The sequence below is a fragment of the Prinia subflava genome, chromosome 3 (genome assembly GCF_021018805.1).
Source record: "Prinia subflava isolate CZ2003 ecotype Zambia chromosome 3, Cam_Psub_1.2, whole genome shotgun sequence".
Classification (NCBI taxonomy): domain Eukaryota; kingdom Metazoa; phylum Chordata; class Aves; order Passeriformes; family Cisticolidae; genus Prinia; species Prinia subflava.
In genome coordinates, this window is record NC_086249.1 from 77,940,377 (window position 1) to 77,959,564 (window position 19,188).

The 19,188-nt window shown below is 39.3% G+C and overlaps 1 protein-coding gene across 3 annotated transcripts in view; it reads left to right on the forward strand.

Moving 5' to 3' along the window:
• The window catches only part of LOC134548153 (interleukin-1 receptor type 1-like), a 22,654-nt gene continuing 3,466 nt past the window's right edge, over positions 1–19,188 (forward strand). The window contains exons 1-12 of one of the 3 annotated variants that reach the window (XM_063392627.1): positions 1–132; positions 1,499–1,580; positions 2,398–2,667; positions 3,707–3,849; positions 6,953–7,187; positions 8,755–8,944; positions 9,936–10,110; positions 11,263–11,328; positions 15,306–15,426; positions 16,740–16,885; positions 17,666–17,809; positions 18,810–18,974. In XM_063392627.1, the coding sequence (XP_063248697.1) occupies positions 3,759–3,849; positions 6,953–7,187; positions 8,755–8,944; positions 9,936–10,110; positions 11,263–11,328; positions 15,306–15,426; positions 16,740–16,885; positions 17,666–17,809; positions 18,810–18,974 (1,333 nt within the window). In that variant the 5' untranslated portion in view covers positions 1–132; positions 1,499–1,580; positions 2,398–2,667; positions 3,707–3,758. Of the gene's footprint in view, positions 145–1,498; positions 1,581–2,397; positions 2,668–3,706; positions 3,850–6,952; positions 7,188–8,754; positions 8,945–9,935; positions 10,111–11,262; positions 11,329–15,305; positions 15,427–16,739; positions 16,886–17,665; positions 17,810–18,809; positions 18,975–19,188 lie in introns of all 3 variants that reach the window. The other 2 variants (XM_063392630.1, XM_063392629.1) reach the window with 2 other exon arrangements.

The following is a 19,188-nucleotide window of genomic DNA, read 5'->3' on the forward strand; positions in this document are numbered from 1 at the left end:
CCGGGGCTGGTCCGGGGCGCTGCGGGGGCGGTCCGAGGGCAGTGGCCGAGGCTCCCGGGCGAGGGCGGGAGCCTTGTCCGCTCGCCCGGCTACGTGGAGCGGGCCGGGGCAGCCGGCGAGGAGCGGAGGAAGGTGAGCGGGGAGGTGAGGAAGGGCGGTGGGTGCTGTGGGGACAGTGCCTCGCTCAGTCCCTGGGCTGCGCTGGGCCGGGCCGGGCTGAGCTCGGCTCGGCTCTGATCGGCTCCCAGTGCCGCCTGCCTGACGGGGAGGGGAGCGGAGGGAGGTGGGCTGAGGGGTGCAGCTTGGGGGCGGCCGGGCTTTTCCCTCCCCCTGTCTCCTGCCGCGCCGGGGCCCGCTTGCCTTCCTCGGCTGTGGGGAGCGGCGCTGGCGGGGACCCCGGCGCGGTCAGGATGCCCTGGCCTGGTGAGGCTGCAGTGCTGACGGCTTCCAGAAAACCAACACCGAACTCCTGGGTTTGTTACTTTCGGCTGTGTTTTGAGGCCGTGTATGTTTCTGTGGGGTGTGTTGGCGCAGTCTCCCAATCTTTGTGGTTGCTGGTTTCTCGGCTTTTATGGCCTCAAATAGCTTTCGTGGAAGTAATTTTTTATTTTGCGTTTGTATCTGCTTCCTCGTTGTGTATCACATTGTACAAGCTCAGGTAGGAAGCACGATGGACAAATGAAGGCTGTAGGAGTGCTAAGTCTGCCACATTTTTTAAAGTACTTGTAACAGGAAGCGGGACAATGCTTGGCGTAAATCTTCTTGACCTGGTATAACACTACAAAAACCATTTCTGTATTTATTTATTGCATAACGATGATCAGACATGGGGCTCTTTATTAACTGCTTGTGTATCAGGAGCAGGATTTTGGGTGAAAAGAGATGCCCGTACCAAACCCAGGAAAGAGCTGCTGCTCTGGCAGTCTCAGCCTTGATGGTGCTTGGCAGCAGCGTGGGGAGCCGCAGCTTGGTGGGACAGATCCATTAAAAGTTACCGGCCTGAGTCAAGGCTCTGGTGTACTTCCAGCAGCACCTCGTGGGTTTGTAGCGTTTTCTTCAGGGACTCGAGCAAGCTGCTGTTTTGCTTTTCTTCTTCAGAAATTCAGCACCGTGCACTTACTTGACTTGGACCATTTATATATGGCCCATTTAGATCCTTAAAAAATGGGCTAAAAAGTCTTGCACAAAAGTTATTTTAGAATGCAGAATCCTTAATTCAGATATTTTCATTCACTTATTTTATGAGAAATGAGAAACACCTATTACTTCTTTTTTGGTATTACTGATTTCCTCTCTCCTTCTGAAATTAAGACACTAATTTTTAAATACTTTACATCACTGTTTTTGATAAATATAATTTTGTCTGCATGAGCTATTCAGGTTTTTTTAAATGTCTCCTAACAGTACATTGAGAATGATACTGGAAACTTAATAACTTAATTTGGATTTAAATAAAAAAATGTGCTACATTAAAATTCTTATTACTTCATATTGACAGGTATCAGGACTTAAAATGACCTAGAAAAGTATTCAAAGCATGGACTGTGAAATGAACTCCTTCCACTTGATACTGAAAGAAGGTACTGTTTTCAATTTATTTGTGTATTGATAAGGCTGCTCTGTGTGGTTTAGATACTGTCATTGCTTTGGTTTGTCATTGTCTCCAGTTTGATGTGGAACAGAATGTACAGGTAGCACTTCACTGTTGTAGAGTCAACCAGTGGTGGCCAGTTATATACAGCTACAGTTTTTGTTTCCTCCCTGCTGTTCTTTGGTAAAAGTTGGGGCAGTTACCTGAACTTGAAGAAGTACACTTTCTTCAAGCTCAGATTTAGAACAGTTAATACTGTCTCAGAGTTGAATTGGAATTAACTTGCAAAGACCTAACTGTTGCAGGCTTCTTTGTTAATACTCTTTGACTGCCTTTTGATGTAGCTTCACCAGAATGCCCTGGATAATGGGTTTGTCTTTAAGATACAACTTTTCTGAAGTTGGGCAGCTTGCAAGATTGTCTGGAAAGGAGACATAAGGACTAAAGTTTGTGGCCATTGTGTCAGTCAGAATACCCTTATTATAATGCTAATTATTATCTTGCTCTAAATTTAAGTATTTGTTTCCTTTTAGTCCTTGAACCTGTCTTACAAAGTTGCTTGACACATGTGTAACACTGTGTTGTTTTTGACAGAAACTTCTTTTCCCCTAGATATTTGCTAGAACTCTTGGTCAGTCTCTCCTGCAAGTTTTGTTGCCCTTTTAAGGCATCTCTCTAATGTACAGGGGGGTGCTCTTGCTTTTACATTTAGGATGTCTGTAGAAAGTTTAGTTTTGTGTGTGTATGCTGCTGTCCAAATTATGTGTTTTGTAAAATCTTTTTCTCCCTTTCTCTGCTTTTTGCAGGTAAACTGAAACTCCAAAAATGATGACCTGCTCATTGGCAAGTTACAGGAAAAGTATATACAAGGCAACTAAATAAGGACTGTGATATGAGGGTTTTGTCAGATAAACTGTCCAAAAGAAGTACTTACCTGGAGGCTGCTATATTAAATTATTGAGCTCTGCACTGTGTGACCCTCCCTAATACCCCAGCACTTCTACATATGAAATGCTTCAAAAGAAGGAACTGCTGTGCCTTATTTGCAACCAAAGTGAATTACATTGGATATAAAAGTAAGTCATGGCTTACTTTTTCATGGAATACCTTATCTTCTTCTGCCATTTGTAGCTGGGTACAAGGCAAATATTAACTAGGATCTGTGCAAGAAATGTTTTGCAATGGACTGCTACATGTGAAACCAGCTTGCTTTAGAGTGAGAGGCAGCAGCATGCATAGTCAAAAGCTGAGGAAAGGCAAGATCACTGAATGCAGATCTTAGCCTACAGTGAGCTGTCAGAAGGGGAAGGATTTAATTGTTTGCCAGCTGATTGACAGTAGAAAGCTTGGGGAGATCTCTGATGACACCTTACCAAAAAAATGCTGGTGCATCTGAGAGGGAAGCAGGATTTGGTTAAGGTTTAGAGTTTTATAGAAGCCACTTGTGGGCCATGAGGGCAGTGGGTGTGTGTTCAGTCATGTCTTTGTTGGAGAAAACTGAAAAAAAAAAAAGACCTGAGGTGTGAATTGAAACTGCAATTCTTGGACACTTTTTTTTTTTTTGTGTCTGACCGCAGCAATTCATATTAGCTGTGGTTTCCACAGACATTTGACTTTAGATGTCAGTTTTCAGTGGCAGATGACACTGGAGTTACAGTATATTTGTCCTGCAAAGAACTGCAAGTTACTGCTCTTAAAAGCTGCCTCAGCTGTATAAGAACAGTTCAAAGAAGGAAACCCACACATCTCTGTGACAGTGTCTCTTGTAAGCATTTGGAAAGAATAGTAGCTTAATCAAGCTTGTTTTTTAAATTATGCAGTATAGCTTAAATTATTATGCTAGCATAATTTATCTGTGCTTGAGGGTTGTGGGGGTTTTATGTTTGTTTGTTTAACTATGCTGGTAAAAGAATATTACACTTATGCAAGATTTATTCCATTAGGATAGTTCTAGTTCCAGGAAAGGTTCTAGTACAAAGCTGAAAACTGAGCAGCTGTTTGTGAAGGCCAAGAGTTGCTGTAATTGAAATCTTCAATGACTGGGGCCAAATTACCAAATCCACAGTTTCTCTCTCCAACATGACTAATGCTTCTTCTTATTTTTTTTTTCTTAAGGAGTAATGCAGGGTGCAGAGGGCAGTGCTGCTTGAACAGTCTTACCACACCAATGGAAAAGACTTCTGATTTGCAGCAAAATATGACATCTATATTTTTGCTCATTGGTCATTTCATTGTACTGATACCTCTCTTCAGTGCTGGTAGGTTAAATACTTTGTTGAAATTACCATTTAAAAAAAGAAAATCTGGAAAAGATGAGCTGTGTGTATTTAGTAGGAAAGAGTTACTGAGAACAAGTAGTGAGTTTGGGATTTGATTTTGCTTTAGCATATTGATGATAGATTAATTCCTCTCCTGGATTCAAATTGCACAAGGCTATGTCATGGACAAATGGAGATAATTTTTTTTAAATCTAGGTACATAAATTTAGGGCTGTGAGGCTTTGATTAACCTCTCAGTGTTTCTTATGAAGAAATCCCAAAGTGATTGGCTTCCTTGACTTAAGATTAGCCATAGAGTGCCTTTTTTATGAGACATCCTGTATGTATAGTCCTGAAAGCCGTAGGGCTGAGTTTTCTTTACAATTAAATTAGTAATATTTTTAATGATAGGTCTAGTATTTAAGTAAAGTTTAGAACTACATAAGTTAATTATGCTTGTCTTGCTACTCTTGGCGTAAGCAGACTAATACTCACATCTCTGAATTAGACTGAGCTATATGGAGACCTGCTGAAAGTCTTTAAATGGGAATGTAGTGATACTAGAAAGATCAGTGAAGATTTTATTTATTTTGAAATTGAATATGTTAACTTTGTATTTATATGGCCATTCAGCAAGATCTGAAAAATCAGTTCAACCAGATGTTTTGCAGTTTCATGGAAATTCAGTGTTGGACAGAAAATCACAGAATGGTTTAGATTGGAAAGGTCCTTAAAGGACCTTCAGTGCACCAGTCCAACCACCCTGCCGTAAGCAGGGACGTCTTTCACTAGACCAGATTGCTCCAAGTCCCATTCAACCTGGCCTTGAACACTTCCAGGGATGGGGCATCCACAGCTTCAGTGGACAAATCTATGCAAAAGCTTGAAAGTTTTACATTCTGCTTTGTAGCCAAATGATCAGCTTTGTTTGTGCTACAGTATTATTCTCCAGTAAGTTTTCGTTTGCATATTTGGGCTCTTGATAACTTTTTGCAGTATCTTGTCCTTTTTTCTCTGATTTTTGTGGCTGATGTTGAAAGAAATGCTTGCTAGCCTGAATGATTGTGTCCTGTCAACTTGTTACACAGGCATAATTATAAAAAATGTGTTTACATTAGCCTTTTCTGGGATGTTCTGAATAATGGGCCTTTTGATTAAAGGCACAAATGTAGGAAGGAAATAATACATTATAGTGAAGACTTCTTAATCTGAATACTTTTTCTCTCCAATTATTTTTTCCTGATTTGTTTTTGGCCCCACAGTCATAGTGGCAGAATACTGTCAGGAGCTCTGCACTGCTACTATTTTCACTGTACTTCATCTAGATAATACTTATTTTAAGAATCTGGCAGTTCTGCAAAAGCACTGGCTTGGTTAATGTCATGGGTTAGCACTGGCCAGATGTTAGTGCACCCATGAATATATGTTTTTTCTCTAACAACTCCTGTGGGATGTGATCAGGAACAGAGCAGAGCAGGCTTAAATCTTGAAACAAAAAAAAAACCCCACCAAAACTTTATTAATTACATAAGAACAGGGACAGAAATACTCTTAAACACACACAGAGACAGAAATAAAAACTTCTTAGAACATTTCTTCTCCCAGTTTCTACCTCCCCACCCATCACTCTTCACAGACCAACCCCTGGGTTTTAGATCAAACAATCACCACTCAAAAACAAACTAATCTTCAATTCAGCAAGGGAGAGAGGAGTCTCTCTCGCACCACAGACTGTTCCTCAGAAAACACGGGTCCACCCCTTATGTGTTTCCATGTCACCTATAGCACCGCCCGGAGAAGTCTGCTAAGGTGACACTCTCTTTTTCCTATGTCCAGCGCTCTCACCGCTGTCTCATAGGCCACAACTACATACAGGGCTTTTTAAGGATGCTGCATGCCGAGCTCTCCCCTTTTCACCCAGGGGCCGGGGTTCCAGGAGCAGGTCTGCCCTGAGGGCAGAGGGTGCCACCTCACCCTCCCCCTCTCTTCTCTGCTCGCTACTCACTTCAAGTGCCAGTCACTGTAGCAAAAGCAAGGGGCAGCTGTATCCACCCAAAAATGCAGTTTATGTTCAAAAGAGACTCAAGTTCAGTCCATGGCTGACATTATGCAAGAAAAGTCCAGCTCCAAGGCTACTCCTCTCATTCTTCCATCGAGTTCCTTCCAATCATGCTTTATCATCTCGGTCCCAGGCCGCTTCCCTCTCTCCGAAAACCACCAGTCATGAGAATCAATGTCTAAGAAAAGTTTCTTTCTGCCAAGCAAAAGTTAACAGTTTCTTCTCGGCAGAGTGCTGCAGGCTCAGGCACTCCCAGGCTCGGCAACCCCCCACATGGCTGAGCACCTTCTCTCGGAGTTTGGGGGGGAGGAGGGGGGTGAGCACACACAGAAGGCACTTCTACAGTTTTCCACCCCTCCATCCTGGACGAGGCAGCTCAGTTCCAGTCCTGTCCATTCTCTTCTCCCCCCCGGGCCCCAGCTTACTTTAGTTTCACCGCGTGGTTGTCTTGAGCCTGGCCACGTGGCTTCCCCCTCCCCCACTCAGCCCAGAGCTGAGCAGGGGAGAGATGTTTCCACTGCTGAAACCGGAACCCTAAAGAGGCCGAACCCCCCCAGACTCCTGCTTTTAACTCTTTGTGTCCTCAGAGGCGTGTCCAAACCCCTGGGTGACCAATCCAGGTGCTAGCAGAAAAGCTGATTACTGATTGGACTGCCCACATCCCCCTGGAGGAATTCACCTCCCCCCCCAACCACGACAGTTAAATAACAAGGACATGACAGGGAGTTGCCTGATGATCCTGTGGATCTTCTTACACCGTGGTTTGCAATGAAGCTGTTTGACTTGCATGTGCTTCTTGCTGGCTGCCTTAACAGAGGGAAGTTGTGCCTTAAGCTTGTTAAATATGTGTTCATGTTCTCGACTAGAAGGTGCTAAAAACCAAAAAATAACAGCCTTATGATGTTTCAATGGTAAATAGTTACAGAAAGTTTTTCTAATTCTGTGTAACTTGGAATGGATATTAACACTTCTTAAACATAAAAAGTATACAAATTAAAAGCATTGATCACTTTTAATTTTTTTATTATTTTTTCATTTTCTTAGCAGAAGGGTGTGTTATTTGTGATTACTTTGTGCTTGTTGGAGAGCCTACAGCTATTACTTGCCCAATAATTACATTGCCAGTGCTTCACTCTGATTACAATTTGACATGGTATAAAAATGGCAGTGCTACACCAGTGACCACAGAGAGAGATGCCAGGATCCATCAGCGAGAGGGCATGCTTTGGTTTATTCCTGCAATGCTGGAAGATTCTGGACTTTATGAATGCAGCATAAGGTAAGGAAGGAAGGAAACAAGTGGATTGCTAGTGCTTGCAAGTGTGATAATTAATTTGTGGAACTTGAATGTACAAAACTTCCTGTTTTAAGTAGAATGCTTAGGTCACTTGAAAGCACTGTTTTGACCATGCTTTTTGTTTCTGCATGATGCCTCTATTTCTCTGCTATTCCACACATTTAGCACTGCAAAAGTGGTTCAAACAGAAGACTCTTTATCTTAAAGCATGACAGTACTAAAAATGGTCTGTGGGGGTGGTTGTTTGCTTTGTTTGTTTTGGATGAAGTGTAAGGTCACAGGAAAATGCCTTAACTTCTTTGGCTTTTCCTGTGTTCAAATTGCTGTTTGATACTGACAGATCAGAAGAACACTGGTTTCTTAGTAGGACATGGCTAAATGTAAGAAGGTTCTAAGAGGAGCAAACTATGCATTTTATCACCACACAGACTTTCTGGAGAGCTTAGCAACTTCTTGGAAGTCTTATTAGCAATCTACAAGTTAAAAGGCTAAAAACAGTTTTTATGATCTATTTTAAAGTATTACCATGTGTTACTGGTCAAAAATGAGGATACATTAAAAGCGCAAAGCAGTGTGCTAGACAGCTTTAGAGACTGAAAATAATATGTCTCTAGTACTGCTCAAATGATCTGAGTTCACAGAGAACAAAAAAGAACAAGAGTTCTTTGAAAAGAATCTATATCTGGCTTTTTTAGTACTTTAAAGCTGTTGCTAGATCAATAGCTAAGATTAGTGCACTGGACTTCACTACTTAGGTCATCAAATTTTTTTTACAATGGTTGAAATTCACTGTGTGCTGAACAGGAAATGAATTATGGGAAGACATAAAATGTTCCTTTCCTCATGGTGTTGCCACAAAACACTGTGAACAGACAGTACAGGGTTTTCAGGTGGCCCTAAATTTGTTTTAGTAGTGTGTAGTTATGTGTACTGGTGTGCACAGAGTACACCAGTTATACTGGAGGGGTTTGGGTTGTGAATGTAGTAACAATGATCAACAAAAACTTATAATGTCGCAGGCACATTCCTTCACTGGAGTTTAACAAAACTTTTGGTTTATGAAATCAAAATTGGAAGTCAGAAGACATGTAATACTTTCAAAGCTACCTAGCTGCATAATTTTAATTTTGTCTTTCCTGCTATGGTTTTAGTTACTCAAGGTATGAGATGTGCTCCTGTGGGCACGTCACATCTTTGGGTTACATATCAGCAGAACAAAAAACTTGCTAAGGTTCAGTTGTATTAACTGTAAGCAACATTTTGGGCATCAGACACTTAAGCCTTAACTGCAGCTCTGAGAAGTCCTGACATGCCCTTTCATGTGTCCAGAGCAAACTTCATTTCTGCTCACAACACAACCTCAGAGCTTATTCCCATCTCTTCACCTGGAACAGGGGCTGAGAGGCTGAGGATGGTGTTTACAAACTAAGGGAATATAGTAAAGGCAAGTCTGGTGGAGATGCTGAAGTCTGAAGTCCCTCTTCCTGACTTGCTGGAAATAATGAACCTTACTGTTAATGACCTGACTTGTCTGCTGTTCTAATTACAGGAGCCTTAATCACTCTAACAAGAAAACTATAAACTTAACAGTTTTTAAGAATGATAATGGTTTGTGTTTTAATGGAAAAATGAAGTTTGAACAAAAAGTGATGAGCATGAATACTGGAAAGATTATATGCCCTGATCTAGAACAATTTAAAGATGAAGACAATAATCAGCCTGAAGTACATTGGTATAAGGTACTGAGCATATGTATTTTATATATATAAGATCCAAAATGTGTTATTTAAAATGTCTTATGAAGTAACTGTGAAAAGCAGCTTTTGGAAGGGAAGGATTATTTTCTCCACAGTTTGAGTAAGGCATGAGTATGAATAAGATTTGTCAAATTCTGGTTTATCATTTGACTTTTTAATGTAGGTAATAAGTTCTAAAACTAGTATATTTCTGTAAATAGAAGGCTTTGCATAATTATTTCAGATTCTCAGAATATTAGGCACGTTCTATCTGTTGACCATTCTGTGGTATTCTTTTGCTGCTTGCTTTGGTTCTGTGAAAATGTTCTGTAGACTGTGCAAGCTTGGAGACATGTATTTTATCTGTATTAAGGTAAAATTCAGAAATATTTCAACTCCTAATTCTGATGCTGTTATTAAAGCAGCTACATGGGCCTGTACAAGTTAAATAACCTTGGTGGTGCAGCTATACATCTTTTGAGGTGAAGAGATTCTCCACTGCTTGTAGGTCAAGGAAGAGAAGGAAGATTTTTTTCCCCTGAATTTGCATTGCCACAGAAATGGTGATGCATCCAAACAGCACAAGGCATGCTGCAGCAGCTCTTTCATCACAGAGAAGCAGAGGTGGAGGCATGTATTCTCATAAACTCTGCTGTGTATGTAATGACTTCTACTATACCTGAGATAGAAAACTGTCCAACTGTTAAAAGAGGGCAGTGAACTAAAGCACAGCATTTGAAAACTTAAAGGATTGGCTGCAGTGACTTTTTTAAAAAAGTGCAAATGAAGTTGTTAGACGGTAGTGATGCTTGGAAAAGAATCCACATCATGGCATTCAAAGAAGTAATTTCAAGTATTTTGAAGTAATTTCAAATAATTTTGAAGTATTTCAAAGTACTTTGCCAAGTATTTTAATCATCAGTAAAGTTCAGTGACTGATTTAATTGTCAGGTTTTTAGTTCCCTTAAGTCACAGGTACTTTTGGTGTGTTTAGGAGTGTAAACCTGGATTTCTTGAAGACAAGCGACTTCTTTTGGCAGAGGGTGAAAATGCTGTCTTGATTCGTAATGTAACTGTGCAAGACAGAGGGAACTACACGTGCCATATGGTGTACACCTATATGGGAAAACAATATAATGTTTCAAGAACCATAAGTCTAGAGGTTAAAGGTGAGTGCATGAGGTTATTCTCTTTTTTGCTCTGCTGTAAACATTTGTATGGAGGCATAAGATATCTGGCATTTTACTTTTCAGCTCTGTAAAATTAGAGATGTAAGTCTTCTTTAATTTATTCCTGAACATAAAACTGAAAGGCAGTGAGGCATGTTGCTACCCTTGAGCATTGCTTTTGAGGAATAATTGTCATGGGGAAATGAGTAATGCAGGGTTAGGAATAAGAATTACAAGAAAGCAGTGGTTCCTGTAGTGGAGGTATTGCTTTTGCCAAAACAAATAGTGCACCACTGAAGTAAATAAACTTAAAAAGAGAAACTTTTTTTTCTGAAACTATCACAGCAAATGACCTGCTTGAAGCCTTCTTGATGAACTTGGTTCTCCATTGATGGGAAAGGAGATGTGACAAGCTGTGTAAATAATATAAAGTTAATAAATCTTCCTCTGGAAAGGATTGGCTTACTGTTGGCATTTGGTTATGCTTTTCTGCTGTCTCACTCTGCCAGCAGTGTCATTTATTGCATTTACCATTGTGATTATGTCTTTGTGGGCAATGTTGCAGGTGACCTGACTAGTAACATGACAATAGTCCTATCAGAATAGTTGTCTGGAGACAGCAGGTCCATATTTTTAGGTTAAACCTAAATTCTGACTTTATATAGGTGATATAAGAACAGTGAGTTGTTGGCAATCAAGCTATACATTGTTCAGAATGATACTATTCCAGCCCAGTTTAAGTGCATGTTTTTTTAAACTTTTACTTAAAAAAGTATTCACCTTATCTAGGAGGTCATTGATACAACCTTTTTTCTCTTCCTTGTCCATCTCTGAAAAAGTTAACTGCATTTTTTGGTTTTGTCTGTGTTTTCTGATTTTGTGTTAACTTTCATATCTGCTGCCAGTAAATTTGAGATTTTTTTAAAGCATTTTAAAATTTTTGTTTTGTTAACTTGGGACCTAAAATAGAATAACTTGGAGACAGTAGAGCAAATATCTTATGAGACATTTCTGTCGTATATTTGAAACTTGTAGTAAGTCTGGCACTACAATAATACCAAACCCACTGTAAAACCAAAACTATTGTCAGTTGGACTATTGTCAGTGGATCTTTTCCTGCCTGAAAGTTTTATTTTTCTTTGTTTTGGTTAGAAAAACCACTGCAGATGCAACCAGAGTTTATTTATCCAAGGAACAATACAATTGAAGTAGAACTTGGTAAGTAGTGACTATTTAAGAGATCATTAACTTTAAGAGAAATGAATACGCTCCTGGTCTTTGTGGAAGGATATGTGAACAGTTCCACAGACTTCAGCAAGACTGGGAGATAAGCATGTGGATTTAGAATATCTGGAAGACAGAAGATAGATAATAGAATATGATTCCCACAAATAAGTTGCAGGGGGAGGTAACTGGGCCTGAGAGGGGAGTCTCTTGACCAGCAATGTTGTGCAGGATGCAGTTACTTATTTATTTATTTTCAGTTATTGCCATCTGTCCTTTTTACCTCTTCTCCGTGTTTGTGTCATGATGTTTCCTCAGTATCTGTGGAAATATGATTTATATACATATAGCATGTTAGGATAGTTAGCAGTTGACCAGTTCAGTAGCTCTTTCTCTTCCTGTGTGTTTCCTGTCTCCCTTCCCTCTCCACAACCTGGATTTTATTCCTTGTTTGAGAGTAATACAGATTTTGGGTACTGATCTTTTGTGATACAGTGAGCTGCTAGTTGATGCATATCCCAGGTACTATTTATCTTGGAAACTTCTTAAATAAGAGATCCTGGGTATAAAGAACAACCTCTTCACAGGGAGGACAGCTGGGCAGTGCAGCAGGCTGCCCAGAGAAGTTGTACTGTCTGTCTTTAGAGGTTTTAGAACCTGACTGAACAAATCAGACTGAGCAGCCTGGTCTGACCTCAGAATCAGGCCATACTTTCAGCAGGAAATCGGATTGCAAACCTTTCTTTCAACCTCAGTTATGCTCTAATTCTCTAGACCAAGTATATGGTATTGCAGTCTTTTCCTAAGCAAAGTTACATGTGTTTTAAGTGCACCACATATCGGACAGAGTTGTGTTCTACTGACAAAGTCCAGAAGAATGAGATTGGAGCTGCTTGATCTTATTTTTTTTTAATAATTTTGTACCAAAGGGGGTGGTTTCAAGCACAATATTTGATATAAAAGGGCATTAAATGACTTTGGAGAAGTGTGGTTGGCTATTTACTACAATTTCCTAGTGCAGGAAACAGTTTTGTAGTCTTTTGAGGAATTAGATCATTAGACCTGAGCAAAGGTTGCATTTGGACTCTGACACCACATAGGAGGTCAGGCCAGAGCATTGGGGATTATTTATATGTGCATCATCCTGATGGAATCTCACATAACAGCTACTTTCACTGCTGCTTTTTCTGACATTGAGCTTGTAAATATTGTGTGTAACAGGTGTTGTTTGCTCCTGTTAAAGCTTCATGGGTTTTTTTTGTATCATGTGAAACATTTTTTGTCCATCCCAAATTCTTACTTTGAGTATATGGTATTAAACTGGACAGCACTGAAACACCTGGTGGGTTTTGTGTGTGTGTGTTTAGGGGTTTTGGTGGGGCTTTTGTTTTCGTTCTTTTCTTTTTGGCCTCAATAGCTTGTGAAATATAATTTACTTTGAAGTTGCTAAATTCTGGTGAGGACTGGTAGATTTTGACCAGAATTGCAAATGAGCATAAATAGAAATTATGGTCCTCTCGTAGTCCAGAAGGCTTTGTTTTAAACAGTGAGAATATTCAGGATCTGGTACAAAAAGAATTATTTTAAAGGCTTACAGCCCTGTGGTCTTGAGATGATTATTTAAATCTGTTGAAATAGTCTAGGATCGCTCAGCAGCCCCTTCTTTTCTGGTAATTACATCTTTGTCTTCATTACAAACAATACATGCCTGAAAAACTTTCAGTTCTTTCACTATTAAGGAAATTTGTTCACTAGATCTTGGATTAAAACAGGGAGACTTTCCATAGTAATGATTTTACCTCACATAACCTTAATCTTTGAGTGAAAACTTGCCTTTTTCTTTGTAATTGTAATTATGGAAGAAATGAAGTAATGTTATAGTTGGGCTTCCCGGTTCTGTATCTCCCACCCATTAAAGTATCATGTAAGTCTCATCCCCAGTTTTGACTGGTAGTTACGACTTCTTATTTAGTTCAGAAAAGGTCTTCCTGATGCAGCCTCTACTCAGAAGGAGTCTGATCTGCAGGCTCTTAAATTTACTGAAGGCAGTGGTAGGGTTTTTTCAATCCTTGATAGTATTTTCTGAGCAATTTATTAGTCCAGGGGCTGCCTGTGACTTCCAGCCTTAGTCATTAGGACTGTGTTGTGGGACAACTTGTGTAGAATCCTTACTGTAGAATTTGGTCCATATTTGTTATGGCTTGGACCTAGCATTAATTAAAACTTGTGCTGTTGTATTGTTGGATGCTTTGGACCACCAAGGATGAGCAAACCTTGACTGCCTTACAGACATTAGGGTAATAGCCACAGATAGGACAAAAAGGAGACTCCAGCCACAAAGTGGGTTTATTGTGACTTCTGAGATTTACAATGATTCCCTGTTACATGGACACATGGAGGGACACTTTTTAAAGGAATTTGGTGAGATTTGTTTCTGTTTGTTTTAAAATGACATTGCCATTCAAATATTCAATATTCTCTGTCCAGTACCTTGGGTACTGAGGGAAAAAAATCCTACTACTACATGTCTGGCTATGGGGCAGAATCTCTAAGCATCTGCATGAACACCTGTATGGAAACACCTGTATGATTTTTGAATGAGAAGCGGCAGGTGAAGGTGGTGTAGGAGTTAATTACAGTTAATTAACAGTACATTAATGAATGTGTGGACATGGAGGCATGGAACAATTAAGGTGGGTTTTTTGTTGGTTTTTTTGGGTTTTTTTGGTTTTTGGTGGGTTTTTTTGGGTTTTTTTTTTTGGTTTTTTTTTTTTTTTTTTTTTTTTTTTTTTTGGTTTTTGGGGTTTTTTTAATTATTATTAATGATTGTGCAATGCACTAAAGCACATCTTTAAAAAATTAATTGTTGTAGTGGAGGGACCTGAGGGAAGAGATCAGGGAGCATGTCTGATTTCTATGCGAACTCTTGTTCAAGTGACTGCTTTCCATGTGAGCTAAAAGTTTATTCCATACTTTTGTTAGAGACCATCCCTTGGTGGAAGCATCTAGATCTGATGCAGTTCTAGGAAATGAAAGGCTAAAATCTTTACATAGGCCAGCTGAGAGAGCCCACCTTCTCCTATCAAATCATAACTTCCATGGGTAAAATACAGAAGGAAAGGAATCCAAGAAAGCTGCTTCCCTTCCTGTACATGGAACTTGCTGAGGTACATTGGCAATAAATATATTTTGAAAATTGGCTTGCTTAATACTGAGGTGTTCTGTAAGATCTGACCTCTTGGTGGCAAAGGAGCTGAGTGACAGGTGAGCTTGTTCTAGAAGTAGTGTGATAATATTCAGAAACCATCCCAGTAGACAGTGTTGGCCAAAAGATCCTGATTTGGAGGAAAAATATGCATGGTCACTAAGAATGGGATTCAGCTCTCAGATGTAGTTGTCTGCACATGGATATGTGCATATGATCCAAGGTCTTTAACTCAGGCCGGTATCAACAGGGGCTCAATTCAGTTGCCTACACAAAGAATGCTGGTTTGGGTGGTCTGGCTACTCTAGCAGTGCAGTTTTCTTGAAGATCTGGATTCCTGTCTCACAACTCCATATGGATACCTTGGATGCTGGAGAGCATCTCAGATGTCACCATAGGTGTACATGCAACTGGTTTGAGCCCTGGAGATCTTGTAGTGGAGTCTGGAGTCATTCAGTTAAGGTATTTACTTTAATGTGTGTGGACTTCAGCAGAGATGAACTCTGCTACTAGCTTAGACACCTATCTTGTATATAGATGTGAACATTTAGACACCTACCTTTAGGCTAGAATTTATATCCAGATCAGACAGCCAAATTTGCATTGCAAATGGATGAATTTTAAGGACTTTTGCCTTTCATAAGGTAAGTAGGTTTCTTTTATAGCTTTTCCCAGCCTTTTCCCACCTTTTCCCAACTGTTCCCTCATCACTTGATTCTGCTTCTATTACAAGACCTTCAGTTGTTGTTTACTTTTTTTTTTGTAGGTTCTCATGTAGTTATGGAATGTAACATATCAAGTGGCATAAATGGCTTGATTCCGTTCTGGCAAGTTAATGATGATGATGTTGATATCTTTGATAAAACCTACAGGGAACAGTTTTATGAGTAAGTATCCTTATCCATTGAATTTGTAATGCATATGTTGGTGAAGTAATCTGCAGTAGTTTACAGTGAATTCATTATAAAGTAGACTACTAGTCAAATGCCAATAGTCATTGAATGGCTGATTAGAAGTCCGTATCAAACACAGTATATTCTTATTGCTTGGTTTTAAAACAATAACATTTTATTTTAAATACTGTGTCTGATACAAATGGAATGAAGCAATCATGTAGATTTTTATAATGCTGTTGTGGAATACAATTTTGTAATGCTTGCTTATGCATTTGTTCTTACATGATTTTTTTACTAGTACATTAAAGCCTGTCCTCTATTATTAATATGGGGAGGATAGATTGCTCCAAAACAAAAAGTCTCCCAACTTATTTGTGAAAATGGTCCTTTCTTAAGTACAGACACAGCTGCTAATCCTCAAGAACACACAGCAGAAACTTGTGTTGCAGGACATTTAGGTTCCAATGTTTGACTGCCCTGAACTAAAAAAATGTTCAGGTGGAATTTGAGATGGGAAAATCATTCAATTTGTGTTCATAGCCTCTTGTCCAGTCAGTGGGCACTACTGAAAGGAGCCTGGCTCCCTCTTCTCCACTCCCTCCTCCCATCAGGTATTTACACACATTGATGAGATCCATCCCCTTCTCCTGAGCCATCTCTTCTCCAGGCTGAGCAGTGTCTGCTCTCTTGTATGGTGGATGCTCCAATTCCTTACCTGTCACATCACTGCACACAACTTGCTCCAGCAAATCCATCCATCTATTGAACTCGACAGCCCAAAACTGCCCCACTGCTCCAGGTGTGAGCTCACCAGTGCTGAACAGAGGGGAAGGATCATTTCCCTTAACCTGCTGGCAGTGTGTTTCCTGATGCGGTCCAGGATGCCTGGGATCTGGTTATTTCTCCTCATGTGCAGGATTTGTATTTTGCTTTGAACTTCATCAGGTGTTTTTTTTCATTTGTCCATCCTGTCAAGGTTCCTCTGGATGCTGGCTGTTGTATAAGACATCTCTTTGAGCTTTGTGTCACCTGCAAACCTGTTAATGGTGCACTCCGTCCAGCTCTGGGGAAAAAACCCAACAAATCCAACCCCAAAAAACCTAAAACAACCAAAACCCAGTATGTTTTTAGTTCATGAAATTGTTAGTTACAGGTGTATATTTAGTGTGCTTCACTAACCTCTTAGGTTTATTGAGATAAAATATTAATGTTTTTATATTTGTGGATAAAGGAATCTGTCTCATATTCAGCATAGATATTCAAATATGTACAGATTTTTCCCTTTTACCTTTTTTTAATGACAGAGAGGGGTTGCCTCATGGACTTGCTGTATCTGGAACAAAATTTAACATTTCAAAAGTGACAATGAAGGACTATGCTTATAAATTCTTCTGCCACTTCATATATGGTTCTCAACAATTTACAGCCTACATCAAATTAGAATGCCCAGGTGAGAGATCTCTTCTTGATAAAATGTTGATCATTGATTAACTTCTCAGTTAGTTTGACAATGCCCTACTTAAAGTTGTGTGATGCACTTTTATGCAAAATGGGCATTGCAGCTCAGTACCTTTGTTTGTGAATTTTTTTGTCACAGTCTTAGCAAAATGAAAGAAAGTAGTGCTTTTGATTTGCTTTGTCTTTTGTCATTCAGTATTTTAGGACTGAAAGTGGATATGAGCTCTAATTATAATTTCTTCGTAAAGATTATCAGGGTAGGATTTAACCTCAGATATTCTTTAATGCATTGACTAAAAAATGTAGTTTGTGGAGAGTGTTTGTTCCAAGGACAGTAAATGAGAAGGTTCACTGACAGGTCATTGAAGGGCCAGAGACAACGAAAGCTAGTTGGTCTGGGGAGATTAGCAGGTCAGGAAATCACCTCCCCACCTCTGACTTCCTTGCTTTCTGACTGATAGAATTCTGTACAAGAATTCTCACTCTACTGCTGTGCTGGGTTATACGTCAATATTTTATTTTGCTGTTTCAGCTGAAGAGGAGCCTCGTTTATCATATTGTTGAAGTATTTTTTCTCTAGAAGATAAAAGTAGCCTTATCAGATAACAGTAATGGTGGAAAGCATATATTAAACAGTTTTTCCTGTTCTTTCCCCCCTTTAAAAACAAAAGTATTTTAATGAATAAACTATTTCGAACAATCCTTGTTTTTCCCTGGTTCTAGTTTATAGTTGTACTTTATTTGTTTTCTTTCTTATTCTATGCTGCTGCAGCTCGAAACATTCAGGGATACTTAATTGGAGGAGGAGTTTCCTTGGTATTTTTTGTATTTTTTACTCTTGTTATCTACAAGATCTTCAAAATTGATATTGTGCTTTGTTATCGGGATTCCTGCCATCCTTTTCTGGGGAAAAAAGGTATGTTTATGTAACAGTGCCAGTTGGGCTTCCTTGGGGTTTTTGAAAGGATAATATTGTTTTTAGGATGTTTAGAATTAGTTCAGATGACAAAAGCATCTACAGGGGGAAAAAAATCACAACTTTCCAGGAATCCAGAACTATCATTGCTTTTCCTGAAGACCCACCCCAGTGGTTGGAATACTGTTCTGACAGCAGTTTTTCAGATTACTTTTAACTACTGTTGTTACAGAAAGCAGTAATACATTAAAATTGTTAAGAGTTTTTTTATTTTCCATAGATGAAACAGGAAAAATACAACTTTATTTTGTTTTCTATTTAAAGGCACTTCTGATTATTTTCTGGAAATTTTGCTTTCCTGGCATATCAAAAAATGTTGATAGGGGTGTTATCTGTGAGAGTATGCTGAAATATGGGTCATTTCCAAACATCTGAGAGGAGATATTTTCTGTTTCTCTAGCCATGTATCTTCTAGAGTTATTGGTATTCTCTTAGATTTTCTGTGAAGTCTTTTAAATTAGGCCTTCCCGAAAAGTTTGATCCAAAATATCTAAACCAATTTGGATCTTGAAATTTGACACTTACTTTTTATTTGTTGCCATGTCTAAATGGTTGCTGTGGTTTGAAACTCCAGGTTGCAACACCACCTGTGAGTTATATGGCAACTGGAATTTTAAATATCAGTTGTACCACTGGGTCTACTGTTTTTCAAGTAATTCAGTGATGACATTTTTTATTTAGTGCTCAAAAGAGAAAGTTGCAACTTAATTTTGCAGGCCTCTTTTGCCTATTCAGCTTCAGCATCCTGAATTCTAGAAGGCCTGATCCTACAAATATTTCAGGCTTTGTATAATCATACATGCTTAGCTAATATAGCAGGATTAGGACCTAAAACAATGATTCAAGGGAAATCCCCCCAGAGTTTAGAGATTTTGTTTGTTTGCTTGCTCTTGTATGTTTAGAAATCATTTTTATGGAAGTTCTATTGCTCACTCCTTAGTTTCAGATGAGAAGATCTATGATGCTTATGTTCTATATCCAAAGAACAGAGAAAGCTGCTTGTATTCATCAGATATTTTTGCTCTGAAGATACTGCCAGAGGTCTTAGAAAGACAGTGTGGATATAACCTCTTCATACTTGGGAGAGATGATTTACCAGGAGAAGGTAAGTTAGCTGAAGACAAATTTGACTTGACCTGCAAGTACAACTGAGAAACAGGCAGTCAGATGGGATTCTAAATACCTCTCATCATCAAATGAACTTTTTTTTTTTGCAGTTGAGGGATTTTTTGGTAGTGGTTTAAGGACGATGGGTTCCCTGAGAAGTAGAATCTAAAGTGCTGCCTGATTTCTCCAGCTTGAAAAAATGCAATAGTCTT